Raw genomic sequence first — 16694 nt, 5'->3', positions numbered from 1 at the left:
CCACTGGAAAATAGACTCTGTAGAGACAGACTGAGCTCAAGAAAGAATTTTCCTTTGCAGGAATGCATTCTTTAATAGGAAATATCATGTAAAAAAAAGAAAAGCCAAAAAGCAAGAAGTTGTAGCAAGAATTTGTGAGCTTGAAACAATTGTCACAATTGATGTTTCCAACATAAATGTAGTTTAAAAGTAAGCAGATTTTGCTTGATACCCTTTCCTCTAAAGTAACCTACTTCTTTAGAAAGATGTTTCAAGTTATTTATCTGATACACTAATTTTCTAGGGCCTTGATGCAATAAAGAACAGTATCCCTGAATCTACTACCACTACATACCCATCACCACCATCTTCACCGTCACATAGTGCTATACCACTTCCCTTGCCCTCTTCAACCCCTGAAAGGACCTCCTTACCTACTGGTAAAGCAATTCCACTGCGAGATAAACCAGAAACAGAGAAGCAAAGATCACCAGATAGGACTGGCGGAAGGGATGGTCATGAAGGAAATTTACCTCATGGTAAAGTTCGGACAAAGACGCTAGGTTTGGTTGATGCGTGCATGCCTACAGGAGGAGAAGTTGCACATGATATCAAGGAGGCTGGTAGATCAGTCCAAAGAACTGAAGCTCTGAAATCCTTGGAGACAACCAGTCAAGAGGTACATGTAGATAGCAGTGGAATAGGATCTAATAAATTGTCTCTTCAGTCTACAATCAAACAAGATGCATCGATTGAAAATCCTGGTGAAATGTCAGGGAATCCTTGTGACCAATTACAGCTGAAGGGTGGAGCTGGACAGTGCAGTGACCTTGTGCAGACTGACCACTCACCAAGAAGGAGAAGCAAGGCAGTGGCCAAGGAGAAACCATTTCCTCAAGGTTCTTGGCAAGAGACATCTGGGTTGCTATTGCTGGAGAAGGCTTACCAGGCATACGTCACCCTGACTGGGTTAACATGGGAGGAACATAAACATGGCAGGACACTTCTCATGGCACAGCTGGCAGTAAAATGCTTCAGTAAGTCAATAAAAAACGATGAGTCCCTTTAATACCTGTGCATGATTAGTTGCACTAGATTAATACTTTCTCTTTCTCAATTAATTTGACAGTATCATTTGTCAATATGATGATGGTCTCCTCTTTTATTGACAGTTGTTTATTTTAGTTTTGTCGTGTTACTACATTTCTGCCTTTCTCTTGGTCTCTCTTTTTGAGTTGCTGTCTGTCTTTCTGTCTGTCTGCATCCCTCTCTATGTCTATCTCCCTTTCTATCTTATCTTTCAGCTTGTCTCTCTGCTAGGAAGTATATCTCTTTTTATTTTTCCTTATATCAGTATGATCTTTTCTGATCCTTTTCTTGATTCCATGTACCATATTTTGAAGGAGCCCTAGAATGACAGAGATGCCAACCCTCCCGATTTCATCGGGAGGCTCCCGAAAATTCATCCCAACTCCCGCCCTTACGATTACCATCCTTATCCTCCCGAAATTACGATTTTTTTGCATTGATCAAATTGGATTGGGAGGACATGTATCGTCTGCTAACTTTAGCATGTAGTAACTCCATTACGTTCGCTGCTACTAAATTCTGTGTGAAAAGTAGACAAATAAGGAGCAGCGAAAAGCTGGTGCATGTGATATGCCCAATGGGAATCCACTGTGCACCAGGCCGGTAGGCCCGGCTAGCTTCGCGAGGCGTGTGCGCTCGCGGCCACTGGATTTGTCGAGTCGTGCGGTGGAATATCGGTGTGTGATTTCGGCGTATTGATGGGTTGATATTGACACGAAATGGCGGAAAATCAACAAAAGAAGACCAAGAAATGGTCTCAGAAGTATAAGACTGAATACAGTCTCCAGTACCTGTGTCGGAAGTCGGAAAGAGGAATTTACCATGCATTTTGCACAATTTGCAGCGTGGACATTTCAGTTTAGCAGGGAGGCCGTGATGATAATTCGGAAGCACTTAACGTTCGGGAGCAAACGGCATAGGCCTACGGACATTGCGATGACAAGATCTTCGAGCTCCACTAGTACGCTGTTGTCTTTATTTCACCAAGCAAGGGACCAGCGCTGAGCTTTTCTTTACTGGATTTATAGTGGAACATAACCTGCCTATAGCCTATAGTGATAATTCATCCTTATTATTGTTGTTGAACAGGTACTTCTTTTGTCCCCTCATTTTTTATTTACATGTGAAAATGCATATTTGATATTTTTAATGTTAAAAAAGTGGGAACAATGTTTATTTCAAAACATGTGAAATGCCCCAAAATAAGGGTCAGATTGCACCAGAGAGCATCTAGAAACCCAGAGCTTCCAGGGCCCTAATGCGGGCCCTGGACCCCGGCCGCAAGGGTAGAGTGCTCCGCGCTCGAGATGTGCGCTATGCGCACATCATTTGGTGGCGGTTGCAAATCCTCCCTAATTCTGATTTCCAAAAGTTGGCATCTCTGGAATGATCTTCAGTATGTTATTTTTTGCTGATTTATCACAGATTTTTTTGCAAATTATTATTTTTTTAGAATTCTGTAATGAAATGGAAGCAATACCTATATTGCTTTATAGTGTAGGCCTATTCCTATCTGTCTTTATTTCCTTACTTCTTGCACTGATACACTTCTTTATATTCTGTTTCTCATGTCAAACAATTAAGTCTTTACATGCACTATTTCATATTTCTCACATACATGTATATATGTTATTTGATGTTAAAGTGGAACAAATTCATTTCAAGTGTATGTATTTTTATTTCATCATGAATACAGATGCTTGCAGGTCAATCCTTGATGGAGAGAGCAATATTTACAATGTTCTAATGATGTGTGGTGATTCCCATCTCTTGCTGACCCATGACCCTAGCAACCATCATCTTCACCATGAAGATTATCAGAACATCTCAGAGACTGACACCTTCATCCTAGAAACGGCCATCATCCAGCAGACATCTCAAGGTACTTCCTGCTTCCATAAATCATACTTATGTCTTTGTTTAATTTCTTGAAGAAATGGTTTTTAGTCCATGTGAATCTTTTGATCCCTGTATTAAGAAAGTAAAGGCCACCACACATCTTATGATTTTCCTGTGACCCGGGGAAGAAAGCGTAATAGAATTTGGTGCTATTATTGAGACATGGAATATCTTACTGTGTAATGCTCAAAATCATCATACGAAAACCTATTTTCAAATCTGTGACAATGCTACCATCCTTGTTAGAATAAAAGCAAATTTAATATCTAGTCATAATGTTGTCATAGCAATCGCACAATCGGCTACGGTTTTAAACTTATTTGTCCTTTACTCCAAAATAAAGGCTTGCAATCATCCAAAATTGTCACATTTGTATTGTTTCAGTTAACTTGAACCTCAAATAAAATGATACTTTTCATTCACATTGTCAGAAAATGAGCAAAATGTGATTTGTTCCAAAATCAGATCATGGACCACTTGAAGGGTGTGCGGTGGCCTTAGAAAATACAGTAGTGAATAAGCTAATATTTCTCATATCTCTTCCTGCTAAGATTACGAGTGGGCAACAGAATTCCTGACAGAGACGGAAGAATGTTTGGAATGCAGCATCAAATGTTATAAAGCTTGTCTAAATGATAAGGTGAAGAAGGGGAAAGCATTCAGGAGGAATCTTGGTCAGAAGCTAGGGAATGCTTGTAATGAACTAGGCGTCTTCTTCATGAACACTGCAGCTAATCTAGCTTCAGTAAAAGGTGATTGAATATGATGATAATGATAATTTATGATATTACTATGAATAATAACGATAACTATCATGTGTGCATACCACACACAAATATGCCTAAGGTGCCCTATTTGCACAAATATTAAAATACAAGAACAGTGATGGTTTTTATCATTATTATTATTTATTTGACCAATATAAAAAAGTACATCCACTTTACTTTAAAAAAAAATTATATTATACGAAAATGCAAAGAAATGTGGGAATGGCATGTTGGTCAGGGGGCACAGAAGTGAAATTTAGCACTGTTGTGCGGAGGCATGAGCCCCCACACATGCCGCTCCCAAGACATAAATCAAATATATGAATACATGTACTCTTACACGAAATATTGTACATTGAAAAAAAGAGAATGCAAAGGAAGAGAGCAAAAAAATGAAGTAGATAGGCCTAGAGATGCATTTACATGTAGACAAAAAATTACTTCTGCAAATAATATAGAAATATAACTTAGCATCTAGAAATAATTTATAATATAGAAAATTGATTTAGAGGAATGTGTCTCATGTACTAGTATGATCTAGTAAACACTTTAATAAAAAAACACTTTTTTGCAGGCCACGTGAAACCTTCAATTTGTGGAATGTATAATCATATTTTCATGTTGTTATACCAAGTCAGATTTATCTCAAACTTCATTCAGAAAATGAATATATTCTAAAGTACATGTTAAATTCGATCAATTATCTGTTCATTTGGAACTTCCACATGTATGTGATATGATTTTGTTAGAAGGCCCTGTTTATTGTGTTTGGTTTATTTTGCAGGGAAAACATCGGAAAAAGTAAGGAGCATTTTTGTAAGGAATTTGTTATATTGCCTCTTCTCCTCTTACATTTAGGTTTTTGATTGGTGAGAAAAATTGATTCATGAAACAAGGTATTATTGATGCAATATTGTATAAAGTCTTATTCTGATTTGTGTCTATACAATTTTGGATTTAATGTAAAGTACATGCCTCACAAAAAATAAGAATGAATATCTGTTAATCCTGTATAATTTAATTGCAGTGTGAATGAGCATAATGTGTTCTGTATACTCCCATTCAGACTCAATGCCCAGTACATTTGAACAGGAGCTATGGAAAGAGAGTTATCGTTGTTTTGACACTGGTGTGAAGTCCTTTGAGGAAGTCTCAGATTCAATTAATGTGGCTCTTCTCAATTGTAACATGGGGCGTCTTATGAGGCTATGTGCACAGAGCTATGCATCAGGGGGCAGCATGGGACCAAATTCAGAATTTAGCCCAAAGGAGAAGCACTATTATGTAAAGGTATGTCAAAGTTGCCCCCCCTGATAATATTCCGATTGCTGTCATCGTTTGCTGTTATTCCAGTGGTGGTTGGTGCCAGGTTAGATAGAATGGCTTTTCACAGGCCATGTTGTTATTGTAACTTGTTAGGCCCCTCCTAAGTATTGTTCTTAATCCCAACAATAATTAAATAATAACTCTTAGTTCTTTCAGTACATTAGATGTTACGAGACATTTGTAGCATGTGCAATTTTCCATGTACTTCACAGTCCACCTTTATAATATTGGAATAAGATTGAAGGATATGCAAAAGTAATGGGGTCAAAGCCAGCTGTTTTCAGTCAGTAAGGTGCTCGGTCACAAAAATTATCATATGCTTCGTACACCGACTTGGATAATTACGCATGCAAATTTATTCACTAAATAGCTTATGTAAGATGTATATTTTCTTTGCCTTTTTTTTCTGTGGTGAATACATTCCTCTTCAGTGTAATGTTACATTTGCCAATTGCTGAAAGCTTTTTGTGTTTTATAGCCATGAAACTTAAATGAATCCAGTCCATGTTTCATTGCATGGTATACAATACACCACCCTGTGATGTGGATTTCTGTCCTGATTACCCATCATTCCCAGGCAGCAGAGTGTTACGCAAGGGGTCTTCACATCCTTGGCCACAAGAGCGGACACGTTACATTGTGGGATTCCATTTCGTGGGAGCTCTGCTCTACGTACTTCAACATGGCATGTTTGATGCAGGATCAACCTCCAGTAGCTACCTCCTCTCTAGCTGAGGTAATGATCATCATCATCAAAACTTCATCTCCCCCCCACTTTTTTTTTTAGTAAACCTACACAAAAATGTGAAAATTTCCAACTAATTGTGATTCATTTCTTACCATCTAATTGTACGGTAGTCTTTGACATAGTCTACAAAATTGTATAGCAATTTATTTCATGCGAATTGCTATTAAGTGATTATGCTAATTTATGCTTAATTAGTAGGCAAAATCATATTTTTTCCTTTAACTCCCAAAATAAAGCTCCAAATGTTCTAATTTTTGGTATAGAAACTCTTTGTGGTGTTCTTAGCAAGTGTACATGAACAAAATTGCGATATCAAATCATTTTCCTATGTATTATATTGTTTTTTGCAATTTCTTATGTATTTCTTTGTGTTTGTTTTACCTTTTGTTTTTCATTATTTTTTCAATGAAATTTTTTTGGGACTCTTCTGAGATCATAAAAAGCATAGAATTAATACATTTAGACCAGCAAAACTAAAAATAATCATACATTTATGATTTTTGGTTGAAAACACAATTTGCATTGACTTTGTACACAAAATCACGTTTTTGAGCAATTTACATAACGTTGCAAAACTGGTCTCAAAATTTGCGCAAGACTTAAAAGGAAAAATTAAGGGAGCGGCGCGGTAAAAAAACTTCGCGTGGCGAAAATATTGCGCGAATCGTTGAGGGGGGCCTCCAAGGCCCCCTCCCCCCGGCTAGATAGGGTTAAAGAACCGTTCACCCCCCCCAGGCTTCCGATTCACCACTTTCATAACTGTCCTCAGCCCATGCTTATTATTAGCATTCTTAGAATCACCAGTTTTAAAGAACATCGCCCCCCCCCCTCCCTGGCCTTCCGTTTAACTCTTTCATAACTCTTCTCAGCCCATGCTTAGTATTAGCATTCTTAGAATCACCATCTTAAAGGAAACCAAACCCAAGAAGAGAAGCAATCTTATTGGAAAGAGTAAAACAAGAGGAACAATTCAAAACAAGTTTCATCAAAATCGGTTATGAAATAGGTATGTTATGGGCGTTTTAAAAGTATTGTTGCACTTTCTATGGGGATATTCAAATTGGCAAACATGCTTCAGAATGGCTAATTTTGTGGATAACCCTCCATTTGTTTTATACACAAATTTTCAGATTTTCTTTTCTTTTTTTACATACTTCACATCATTTTCTCTTGACCTTGACATAATGTATGTGGTGTGAATTATATTTTCCCATGACATGTTATGCTCAGAATGAGGCAGTATGCAATTTTAAAGATATTAAAGAAATCTGAAAAATTGTGTACAAAACAAATAGAGTTGTCCCAAAAATCAGCCATTTTGAAGCATGTTTGCCAATTTGAGGATCCCCATAAAAAGTACAAGACTTTGAAAACATCCATAACTTGCTTATTTCACGACTGATTTTGATAAAAATTGTTTTAAATGGTTCCTCTCATTTTACTCTTTCCTGTAAGATTGCTTCTTATCTTGGGTTTTGGTTTCCCTTTAAAGAACCGTTCGCCCACCCCGGCCTTCGGATTCACCTCTTTCATAACTCTCCTCAGCCCATGCTTATTATTAGCATTCTTAGAATCACCAGTTTTAAAGAACATTGCCCCCCCCTGGCCTTCTGATTCACTTCTTTCATAACTCTCCTCAGCCCATGCTTGTTATTAGCATTCTTAGAATAACCAACTTTAAAGAACCGTTTGCCCCCCCCCCCCTCCCTGGCCTTCCGATTAACCTCTTTCATAACTCTCCTCAGCCCATACTTGTAATTAGCATTTTTAGAATCACACAATTTAAAAACAGATAATCTGGAGATGATGGGGAAGGAAAAGTATTCTTATTTTGAACTTTAACTCTAACAAGACCTTTCCCAGCCAGTTTCCTGATCCACATATATTTGTTTTGTACATTTTTGTATGTTTTACATGTGTCCACTCGACTCCTCAGAAGTACAGCCTGTTGCTGAAGAGGGCCATCCAGCCCACAAGTGGAGAGGAAATATATAAATAAATAAATGCAATTATTTGCGATACCTCTGTATAAATGAAGCCTTTCATTTATTATCCTGTTTTTTCTATTTAGATTGAGAAGGATGTGTTGGAGTTCATGAGCAAAGCATTAACTCTTTGCGATGTAGAGGATACATCATCTAGTAGACATCCACTGTATCAGTATAGGGCAGCTACTATCCATCACAGGCTTGCATCCATGTATCACAATTCAATTAGAAGTCAGGTAGGTTGAGGAGTTTATTTGCTCTATTTACAGAATCATATAAAAATGCATAGAAAATATACATTGTAATGGCAATAGATGCACGTCCATGACAGTTCAAATAGGAGGAGAGCCCAATTCAGCAGTGTTTTAGTAGCAAAAGGTCCCCACATACAAAAATGTTTTTATGTGATACAGAGGTGACATCATCCAGCAGACAAGGGTCTATCAGCATAGGCAGATTCTCTCTGCCCTCACTGGCAAGTCTTGTATCTGATTGCCTCTCAATAGACTTGATCTATGGTGTTACTACACCCCCACTGGCAAGTCTTGTTAGTATTTTCCTCACTATAATTAGCTCATTTGCGAACAATTTAATTCTTTGCAGCATAATAAATATGTACCTTGGTTTAGTTTCAATAAGATTAAAGAATAATCTACATTTTCATTAAATTTCAAATGTAGTTGTCTTTATTCTTGTTGTAGTGTCATTCAATGCTATTTATATTGTAAGAGTTTGTTTCAACTTTTAATACTAGCAAATATTATAAACGTGTGTTGGATTTTAAATGTGCTTTCTACTTGTTTCTCAAAAATGATTCATCTCTTTCCCTTATTCATTTCCCCTAATCATTCCTTGATCTCTCTCCCACTCTGCCTAATTGTCTTGCTCTCTCTGCCTGTCTCTCTCTTACCCTGTATGTCTCTCCCTCTCTGTCTGTCTCTCTCTTACCCTGTATGTCTTTCTCTCTCTCCCTCTCTGCCTGTCTCTCTCTTACCCTGTCTGTCTGTCTGTCTCTGTCTCTCTCTCTTTAGTCCTCTCACATGAAGAAGAAGCACACTAAGACTCTAGCTGAGCTTCACTACACAAAGGCTGTCAAACTCTTCAAGGAGATGGATCGTCCTGTTGAACTAATCCGGGTTGAGCTAGAGAGAGTAGCATTGCTGGAACATCAGTTTGAAAGTAAGAGTCCCTGCCTTTGCCCATGTCAAGAAGTATTTAGGAGTTGCAAATAGTTTGCTGATATGATGGTAGAAAATTTTTGTATATTTGTAAATCATTATTTTTTTGTAGACACCATAGAAGCTGTTTTGGATGCAGTCCTTGCCAGGCTGTATTTCTTTTTTACAGCTTTGACTGATTGAGTGAGTTCCTGAGAAACTTATTTGCAAGGTTTTGATTAATGCCTTGATTACATTTGCCATGTTCATTGTACAGTAGATTAATCTGCATTTTTTTAATGACAATGTTAATGGCTACAGGCTGAGATTATTGTGCTTACAATATTCCCATCCATCATATGATTTCTTGTGTTAGACACCATTGAGGGCTGAAGGCAAAGCTATACAGAAGCACTACAGAGATTGTACGATGCTTGCTAAACAAAATTTAAACCCAATGTTGGTTCAGAATCTGTACAAATACTGTAAGATTGCTGTACACCACCTTAAGGAGATTGAAAATGAGCAGGTATCATCACCCTACAATGATTCTCCCTTTCTTTCATAAAATTTGACATAAAATTAATCTGTGGCAAATATTCTCTTTACAATTGAATCGCACCATTTCAATAATTTTAACCGTTGCTTGTAACTTGTCACTTATATGAGGTTTTATGCATCAGGACCCTACTCTATTTCATTTTAATAGCTCAAACAAGCAAAGGACCCAAATTGAAGACCCTAGAGACTGCACTAGGCATCATCCTTAATTGTAGTGACATCATCCCTCAGTTGGAAAAACTGAGCTACAAAATAGTAGCAAAGACTGCAGATAAATCAGAATCTGTGATGCAGGATGTTGCAGCTTCCAAGAAGGAAGATGTAGGGCTTCATCAGAACGTCATTAAGAGTGACAAGGAACAGGAAACAGGAAACCTCGAAAAGGTTGATGGGGAAGAGGAGCAAGGATGTGAAGCTGTAGAAGGGTCAAAGACTGTGCCCAGAATGTCTCCTCTGAGACAAGGTGAAGGGTTATCTGAAGAAGTGGCACATGATGCAAGTCAAGGACTTGAAAGAACTACTGAGGATCTACCCTTGGGGAAAGAGACTAATGAAACTTCATCAAGGGAAGATCAGCTCCAAGGAGCTGTTGGAGATCCTGCATGTGAGGGAGGTGGAGCTGAAGCAGAAGGAGCAGTAGGTGGAGCCGATGATGGAGCGAAGGTAGGAGAGGAGGACATGATTGACGGTACCAAATCAGAAGTTGAAGAAGTCAAGAGATTGCTGACTATCTTCGAGAGTCGTCTTCAGTTTGTCCTGCTTTATCTTGTCAAGTATTCTAGCAGTGGCAAGCATGGGTGAGAGTTGCTTTCTTATTTTATGATGAGAGGGTTATGGCAATTTGGTATAAATCTAACTAAGTTCATTGGTAGTTTTCGCAGAGGTCAGTTTTGATAATTACAGAAACTTGTCAGTTTTTCCAAATAAATGAGTTTATCATAGAATATTATGTGAAGTGGAAATTATTACATTGTATGTTTCACTTTTATGTGCAGAAGATAGTCAAGATACCATTATGTTTAGTGCAGGCAATACTGTAGAGAAGATATTTTACATAAATGAACAATTTTCATAGTTTCATAAGCTCCAACACAGAGATTTTATAATTTTTTAAAGATTTATTTCCATGAGCCTGTTTGACTGGGGGGGGGGTATTTTTTAAATCTACACCATAATTATTATTAATGCAAACAACCAAGTATATCCATGAGTGTTTGATGATTTATTTCATGAATGTGAATAGTTTATACTTTCTTGACTTGTTAGCAGCTTCTTTTTGCCATTGTTATGAAAAGGTTAATATGTATAGAAAAAAGTGTTATTCTGTTTATTAAAAAGGGATTTATAGATCTCTTTCTCTTTCTCTGACTCATTCATTTTTCTTTATAATACATGTAAGTTTATCATTCAATTCAGTTTAATTAAAAACTAATTCTATTTTTCTTTCCTGCTTTCATTTTTTTAATGCAGCTCCAATGATGAAGATCGATACAAGAAGATGTACAGCTCATCTCTAGGCAGACTTCACAGCTCAGCAGGCTCTGATAAAGTTAGCCTAAGCTCAAGACTTCAGGATATATGCAACATTGCTTCTACTCATAGATAACAGTAGATGAAGATATCTAGGCAAAGTGGATGAAAACATAAAATATTTTTGAGAAGGGATGATAGGTCAAGAGGGAGAGAGAGAGAGACAGAAGCCGAGTTGGAGAGGGATAGAGAGAATGAAAAATGGACAGAATAAGGAGATGCGTGCTTAGGCTCTATCAGGTGCCTGTTTTGAGAAAGAAGTTGCTGCACCTTGAAAATGTTGCTTAAATTTCACTGAAAATTTGTAGTCTAATATGAACTGGGTTTTAATAACAGTTCATCTGCTTAAAGCACAACTAGTATGCTGCATTACTGTAGAACACCCAGAGACCTCTGATAAAGCGAATGCAAGCGACTTTATGTGCTAGTATAATTTACTTTTATTAGAGATATTACATTGGTTGTTGTGTAATGGATATTCATATGCAGAATGTATACAGTGACAAGTTGCATGACACCTCTCTTTACCATCATTATTAAAGGCATTACAATTATTGTGCAATATTCTATTTGTCAAGTATTAGTATATGAGAATTGTGATACACATGAAAAGAAAATTATTGTTATTCATCTCTTTGAAAATTAGCACATGAAAAAATATATGGAAGAATTTTATGTCCAGTATCGATTTCGAACATATTCAGACTGAAACTATTAGGGCCACAGACTTGATATTTATTTTTCTTTATATGTATGTTTTTAAGTATTAGTCCAGTTCAAGAAGTGCCAAATGTATTGCTTAAAGTTGTTCTTTTACCTCCAAAATACTTCCTTGAATTTAGGTTTTTTATCATTGAGAAATGAATTGCATATTTCAACTTTCAGCTGATGTGATTAAAAATTATAATCAATAAAATATAGCTTGCCATATTTAATGTTTTTGAAAAGACTTGGAACACTTTATGTACTGTTTAATGAAAGACATCAGGCTTATCTTTATCACTTTACAATGGAAGTCATTCTTTTCAAGTTAAGCAAAGATCCTGTCTGAAAGTATTTGGTTATGAATATATATATCAATCTTGCATGATTAATATAGGTATAAGCTATGGAAATCCAACAATGTCATTGTTTAGATTGATTGCATTATGCCAGAGTATAGTGCTTTTGAGAGATAACATTGACCTATACATTATAATCTTTTTGACCAATCACTATGTTCTTTTGACATTGTTAGCTTTCCATAACTTATACCAATTTCACCCATGCAAGATGTAAATACTGTAGATACAATAACCAAAATACCTTCAGACAGGAAGTATAAAAAGAACAACTTTATGCTATACATTTTGTTGTTAACCAATGGCATTCTGTAATATCGTCTAAGTTGCTTATTATGACATCAATGGCTCTGAATAGTTTTGATTTATATTATCATCAATTGTCTTTTTAGGCCAGTATTATATGTAAAGAGAAAGACCAACATTTCAACACATAGTGCATCTAATTTAGTGAATGGATAAAGTTAAGCTATTTAAGAATATACTCTGTAATTATATTCTAATTCAGAGTTTAAGAGAGTTATTTACAATGATTGCCAATTTATTTAAAAATGAGATTCTTCAGAATTCTGCAGACAAATTAGGCTTGCATACAATTCTCTTATTCTAATTCTATTCCCCCCCCCCCGAAGTTTTTATCATGACTAGAAACGTGATGAATAACCCATGGTTTGTAGGATTGAAAAAAAACACAATTAGAATGTGAGTAAAAGTTTTTAAAAAATTCAGAAGAGTGCAACAGCAAGAATTGGCAGAAACAGAAGAGAGGAGAAAAATTAGTAAAACAGAATGGTGAATACCGGTATTTGAAACAAATCATAGAAGCAATAGAAAAGTTATAGCTGTTTTAAAATTGAGATCCCTAAGATTATGTAAATTTCAAATTGGTAACTGGGTAAGTAAATTATGACAAGTGGAAGGGACAACTTTCCTACAGTCCATGTACTTCATTATCAGGGTTTTGGTTTTTTCCCCCTGTAACCAATTTCCCTGGGGCAGTAGTTTTAATATGAAGAGACGATGGCTCAATGCACGAAAGCTCGGTCGGTAGAGCGGGAGTTTTGGATATTCCGATGACCCGTGTCCGATTGCCACTTTGTACGCTAATGCCCTTTAAATTCTCATTACCAATATGCTTCTACCAGTCTCATCCATGGTCCTGTTAAGTATTTCCCTATGAGTCCAAGGGTGCGACAACCAATCATGCAGTGCCTTAGATTTAAATCATGCTTAACAGCTCACTGAAGGTCATTTTGATTTTCTGTCCATACCTTTGTGAGAAAGTTTGCTATAATTGGCTGGAGGAAGAAGCAAGCTCCTGCATTACGAAAATAGATGTGGAATCTGTTTCCAATGATGGGCTCCAAAAAGGTTTGATGCCATTCATTCTGAGAAAAGTTCTTAGTTCATTTGGTAGTCCAACACCATCCTTGAGGCATAATCTGCACAGCGACTGCACAAATGCAAATGTTTCACTACAGCTCCTTGAACGAAAGCTATGAAGAGATGCATCATCCATCTTCACTCTTTCCTCCCATGACTTGACGTTTTTTCAGCTGTCTTCACAAAAGTATCAAGCGGATGCATACCACAATAGAAATTATTAAGATAGCCCTCAGACTTTTCAAGAATTTTTGAGTTCGCTCATTTATTCACAATGTGACGATCCGTCATCGTATTTGATATGTTACCTAGAATGTTGCATGACTGAGATGGAGAGTGAAGACTTTCAACAGAATCATTTATTACATCTACATAAGACTCTGCTGTTCCTGATGGCATTTCATGAATTCCAATTGTGTATGTTTTGTTCTTGTTGGCAATCTGCACCTCTCCAAAATGCCTTCTCTTTTTTGTTGTTCCATCATATTTTATTGTGGTGTTATTGCTGTCTTCAAGATCTTTTCCGACATGATTTCTTTAAAGCTGACGCATTTCTGGGATCATCCTAGAACAAGTCGATGCATCGGGTAGTTTTCAGACCTGTTTCCTTGTCATTTTTTCAACTACAAACTTAATTAAGGGGGATATATTTTCTGTGGAGACTTGATGGCTAATGCAGTGATAAATGCACTCTCTGACATTGGTATTTTATGTCTTCCTGTCTTGCATCGTCTCTATCTTTTTATTCTTTTCAAGTTCAATAAGTTTTCATTTTCAGTTTCTAGTTCCTCAATCCTTGAAAGCTGCGTTGGCATTGAGGATGGCATCTGACATAACTCTTGTTTTTTTTTCTTTTAGTAATATTTTGCCTTGCTTTTCCTACTGAAAAGTTTGAGAACTTTTTTCTTCAGTTTGATAGTTTGTTTGTGCAGAGATGATCTTTTCATTAATTTATATTTTAGTTTTCCCTTCAAACATTTCACTTCTTTTTTTCAGAACCAAGATTCTTTCCTGTCTTCTCTTCAGTTTTTGTTCGTGAATCCTATTTTTCTCTCGTAGTTTAGTGACCTCTTGTAGACATAAATTTGTTTCTGTCTGAGCACATTCAATATTTTTTTCTTAGACAGTTCAATTCCTTGGTCAGACCTGTAATGCAGGATTGCAAGCTAATGCAGTTTGCACAATGAAAAGTAGAAGGATTAAGATTTGTTTCTGAGGAAGGTGGATCTGAAGCTCCAGAGCTAATAATTGGGAGATTTAACTCTTCCTTGAGGTACAGTTGAATTTTATCGATCTTGATTTTGTTTTTCTACATTCACTTCAGCTTGGTCTTGCACGAATGCATTGAAGAAATTTAAGCTACTAAGTTTTGGAGATGTCCAATGGTCAGAGAAAATAGTTTTCACCCCAATAACTCACCTGAACCAATAACTACTGGAATACGATAGCCCATGTGTTTAGTCTGCATGAGTTATGTTTAGCAGTTAATGGAAAAGACAATACAAAGACAAACAAGTAAATTGGTACAAATATTTGAAATCATTGAATGGATATGTGAATTGGCAATATCCTCGTGGGAGTATTCTTTTCAAGTTTGCACAATGACTTTGTAAATTGCAGCTTCCTCTCTACTGTTTCTGATTGTTCTCTGGAAATGTATGTGATGCTATTAAAGGTCAATTTCTCGTGTAATATTGTATTTCAAGCACAATAAAGATGGTCTAATTTTCTGAGAAAAGATATTTTGTCAATAAAAGTAGAGTTCAAAAAGTCTCAGCATATCAGTTTTAAGTTGCTCAATAGATACAATTGAGACCAAAAATTTACAAACACCCATGGAATTTAGTGAAACGTCAACTTCTCTTGTCAAACATTGCAAAATTTACTTAATCTTCAGAAATATAAATACTACCATAACAAATTTGATATCAAAGGAAAGAGCGTATTAAGCTCTTCACATGACTGGTATGCCGTTGAGATTAAAGTAAATTTCAGGTAGAATTTTCTTTGAAGAAAAAAAGTAATATTCATGTCAAAGGTTTTCTGTTGTTATTACAATTATGGTTTCATATTACATTTTCTTTCATGATATGTCACCACTGAAAAAAAAAGTGTAATCTGAATTGTTTGTGTTGAGAAGTAACTAGCACAAATATGAAATGTTTTTGTCCATTTTTTATTTTGAATTTTTCTAAAATTTGTATTTTGGGGGGAAATAATTGACACCTAAATAGTTTTTAGCTCCTGATGACAAAGCAATGTGATGAAGGAACATGACATACTCATTTGTTTAATTTCAAATTTGTCTCCTTAGATATCAAATTTGTCATGATAGCTCAAATATCTTATAAGATACAGTAAATTTTATGATGCTTGGCAAATGTCAACTTTTCTTTGAATTTCCTGGGTGTATATAAACTTCTGGCCTCAACTGTAAATGCGTGATAAAGATAAAACCATTAAGATACAGAAAAAGTTCACCTTGTGAATGGAATATATATTGCAATAATTAGATTATTGTTTATTTTCCTGTAATTAGAGGATATGATAAGAATGCTTATTATAATATTTGATGAAACAAACTAGAGCATGCAGTTCATGGCTTACAAAGAAATCTGCCATTTGGCCGTACTACTACTTGGCCAATTTAAACATGCATTCAGAAACTTGAAAAGTTTTCCTAGAAATTAGAAATCAGAAATCAGATTAAAAACATTGCTGAAATGTTAATATGCACAGGATGATGTTTATGTGATTTCTCATTATGAATATATCAACTATAAAATGAATGAGCATCAATTTATTTGTGTTAATGTATTTTCTTGTGGCATTTCTTCAGCTATATTTCTTTGATTTTGATAATGATTGCATGAAATTATGTATGTATTACCTGTGTTTCTGGAAATCCTTTGGCAAATTTTTGAAGAAAGCAGATGGATGTTTTCAAATAAATGTAAGCAAAGTTTTATCTAGATGAGAAATTGAGAATGGACAGGTAGATGAACATATAGGAATACTGAATTAAAAGGGAGAAGGAGCAAGAGAAAGAGGAAGATGAGAAGAGAGTTTGGAGAGAAGATATGGGATTTTTATTATTAAAAGTCATCCCAATAGAAAAAAATCATTTGTGTCAAAGAAAAATGTATCAAAACAGAATGGTGAAAGTTCGAAAAAAAAATGAATTCAAATCTTTAACTTGGCATTTC

At 35.9% G+C, this 16694-nt stretch overlaps 1 protein-coding gene across 1 annotated transcript in view; it reads left to right on the top strand.

Moving 5' to 3' along the window:
* The window catches only part of LOC121407251 (erythroid differentiation-related factor 1-like), a 55687-nt gene extending 41431 nt beyond the window's left edge, over positions 1-14256 (top strand). The window contains exons 14-22 of the mRNA XM_041598230.1: positions 284-1016; positions 2765-2950; positions 3519-3719; positions 4801-5024; positions 5638-5796; positions 7880-8032; positions 8828-8975; positions 9663-10311; positions 10985-14256. Of these exons, the coding sequence (XP_041454164.1) occupies positions 284-1016; positions 2765-2950; positions 3519-3719; positions 4801-5024; positions 5638-5796; positions 7880-8032; positions 8828-8975; positions 9663-10311; positions 10985-11120 (2589 nt within the window). The 3' untranslated portion in view covers positions 11121-14256. The remainder of the gene's footprint in view (positions 1-283; positions 1017-2764; positions 2951-3518; positions 3720-4800; positions 5025-5637; positions 5797-7879; positions 8033-8827; positions 8976-9662; positions 10312-10984) is intronic.
* Positions 14257-16694: the final 2438 nt, after the last annotated feature.

Source organism: Lytechinus variegatus, chromosome 1, assembly GCF_018143015.1.
Source record: "Lytechinus variegatus isolate NC3 chromosome 1, Lvar_3.0, whole genome shotgun sequence".
Lineage (NCBI taxonomy): Eukaryota > Metazoa > Echinodermata > Echinoidea > Temnopleuroida > Toxopneustidae > Lytechinus > Lytechinus variegatus.
The sequence above is the reverse complement of the archived record's forward strand: the minus strand, read 5'-3'. Positions and strand labels throughout refer to the sequence as shown.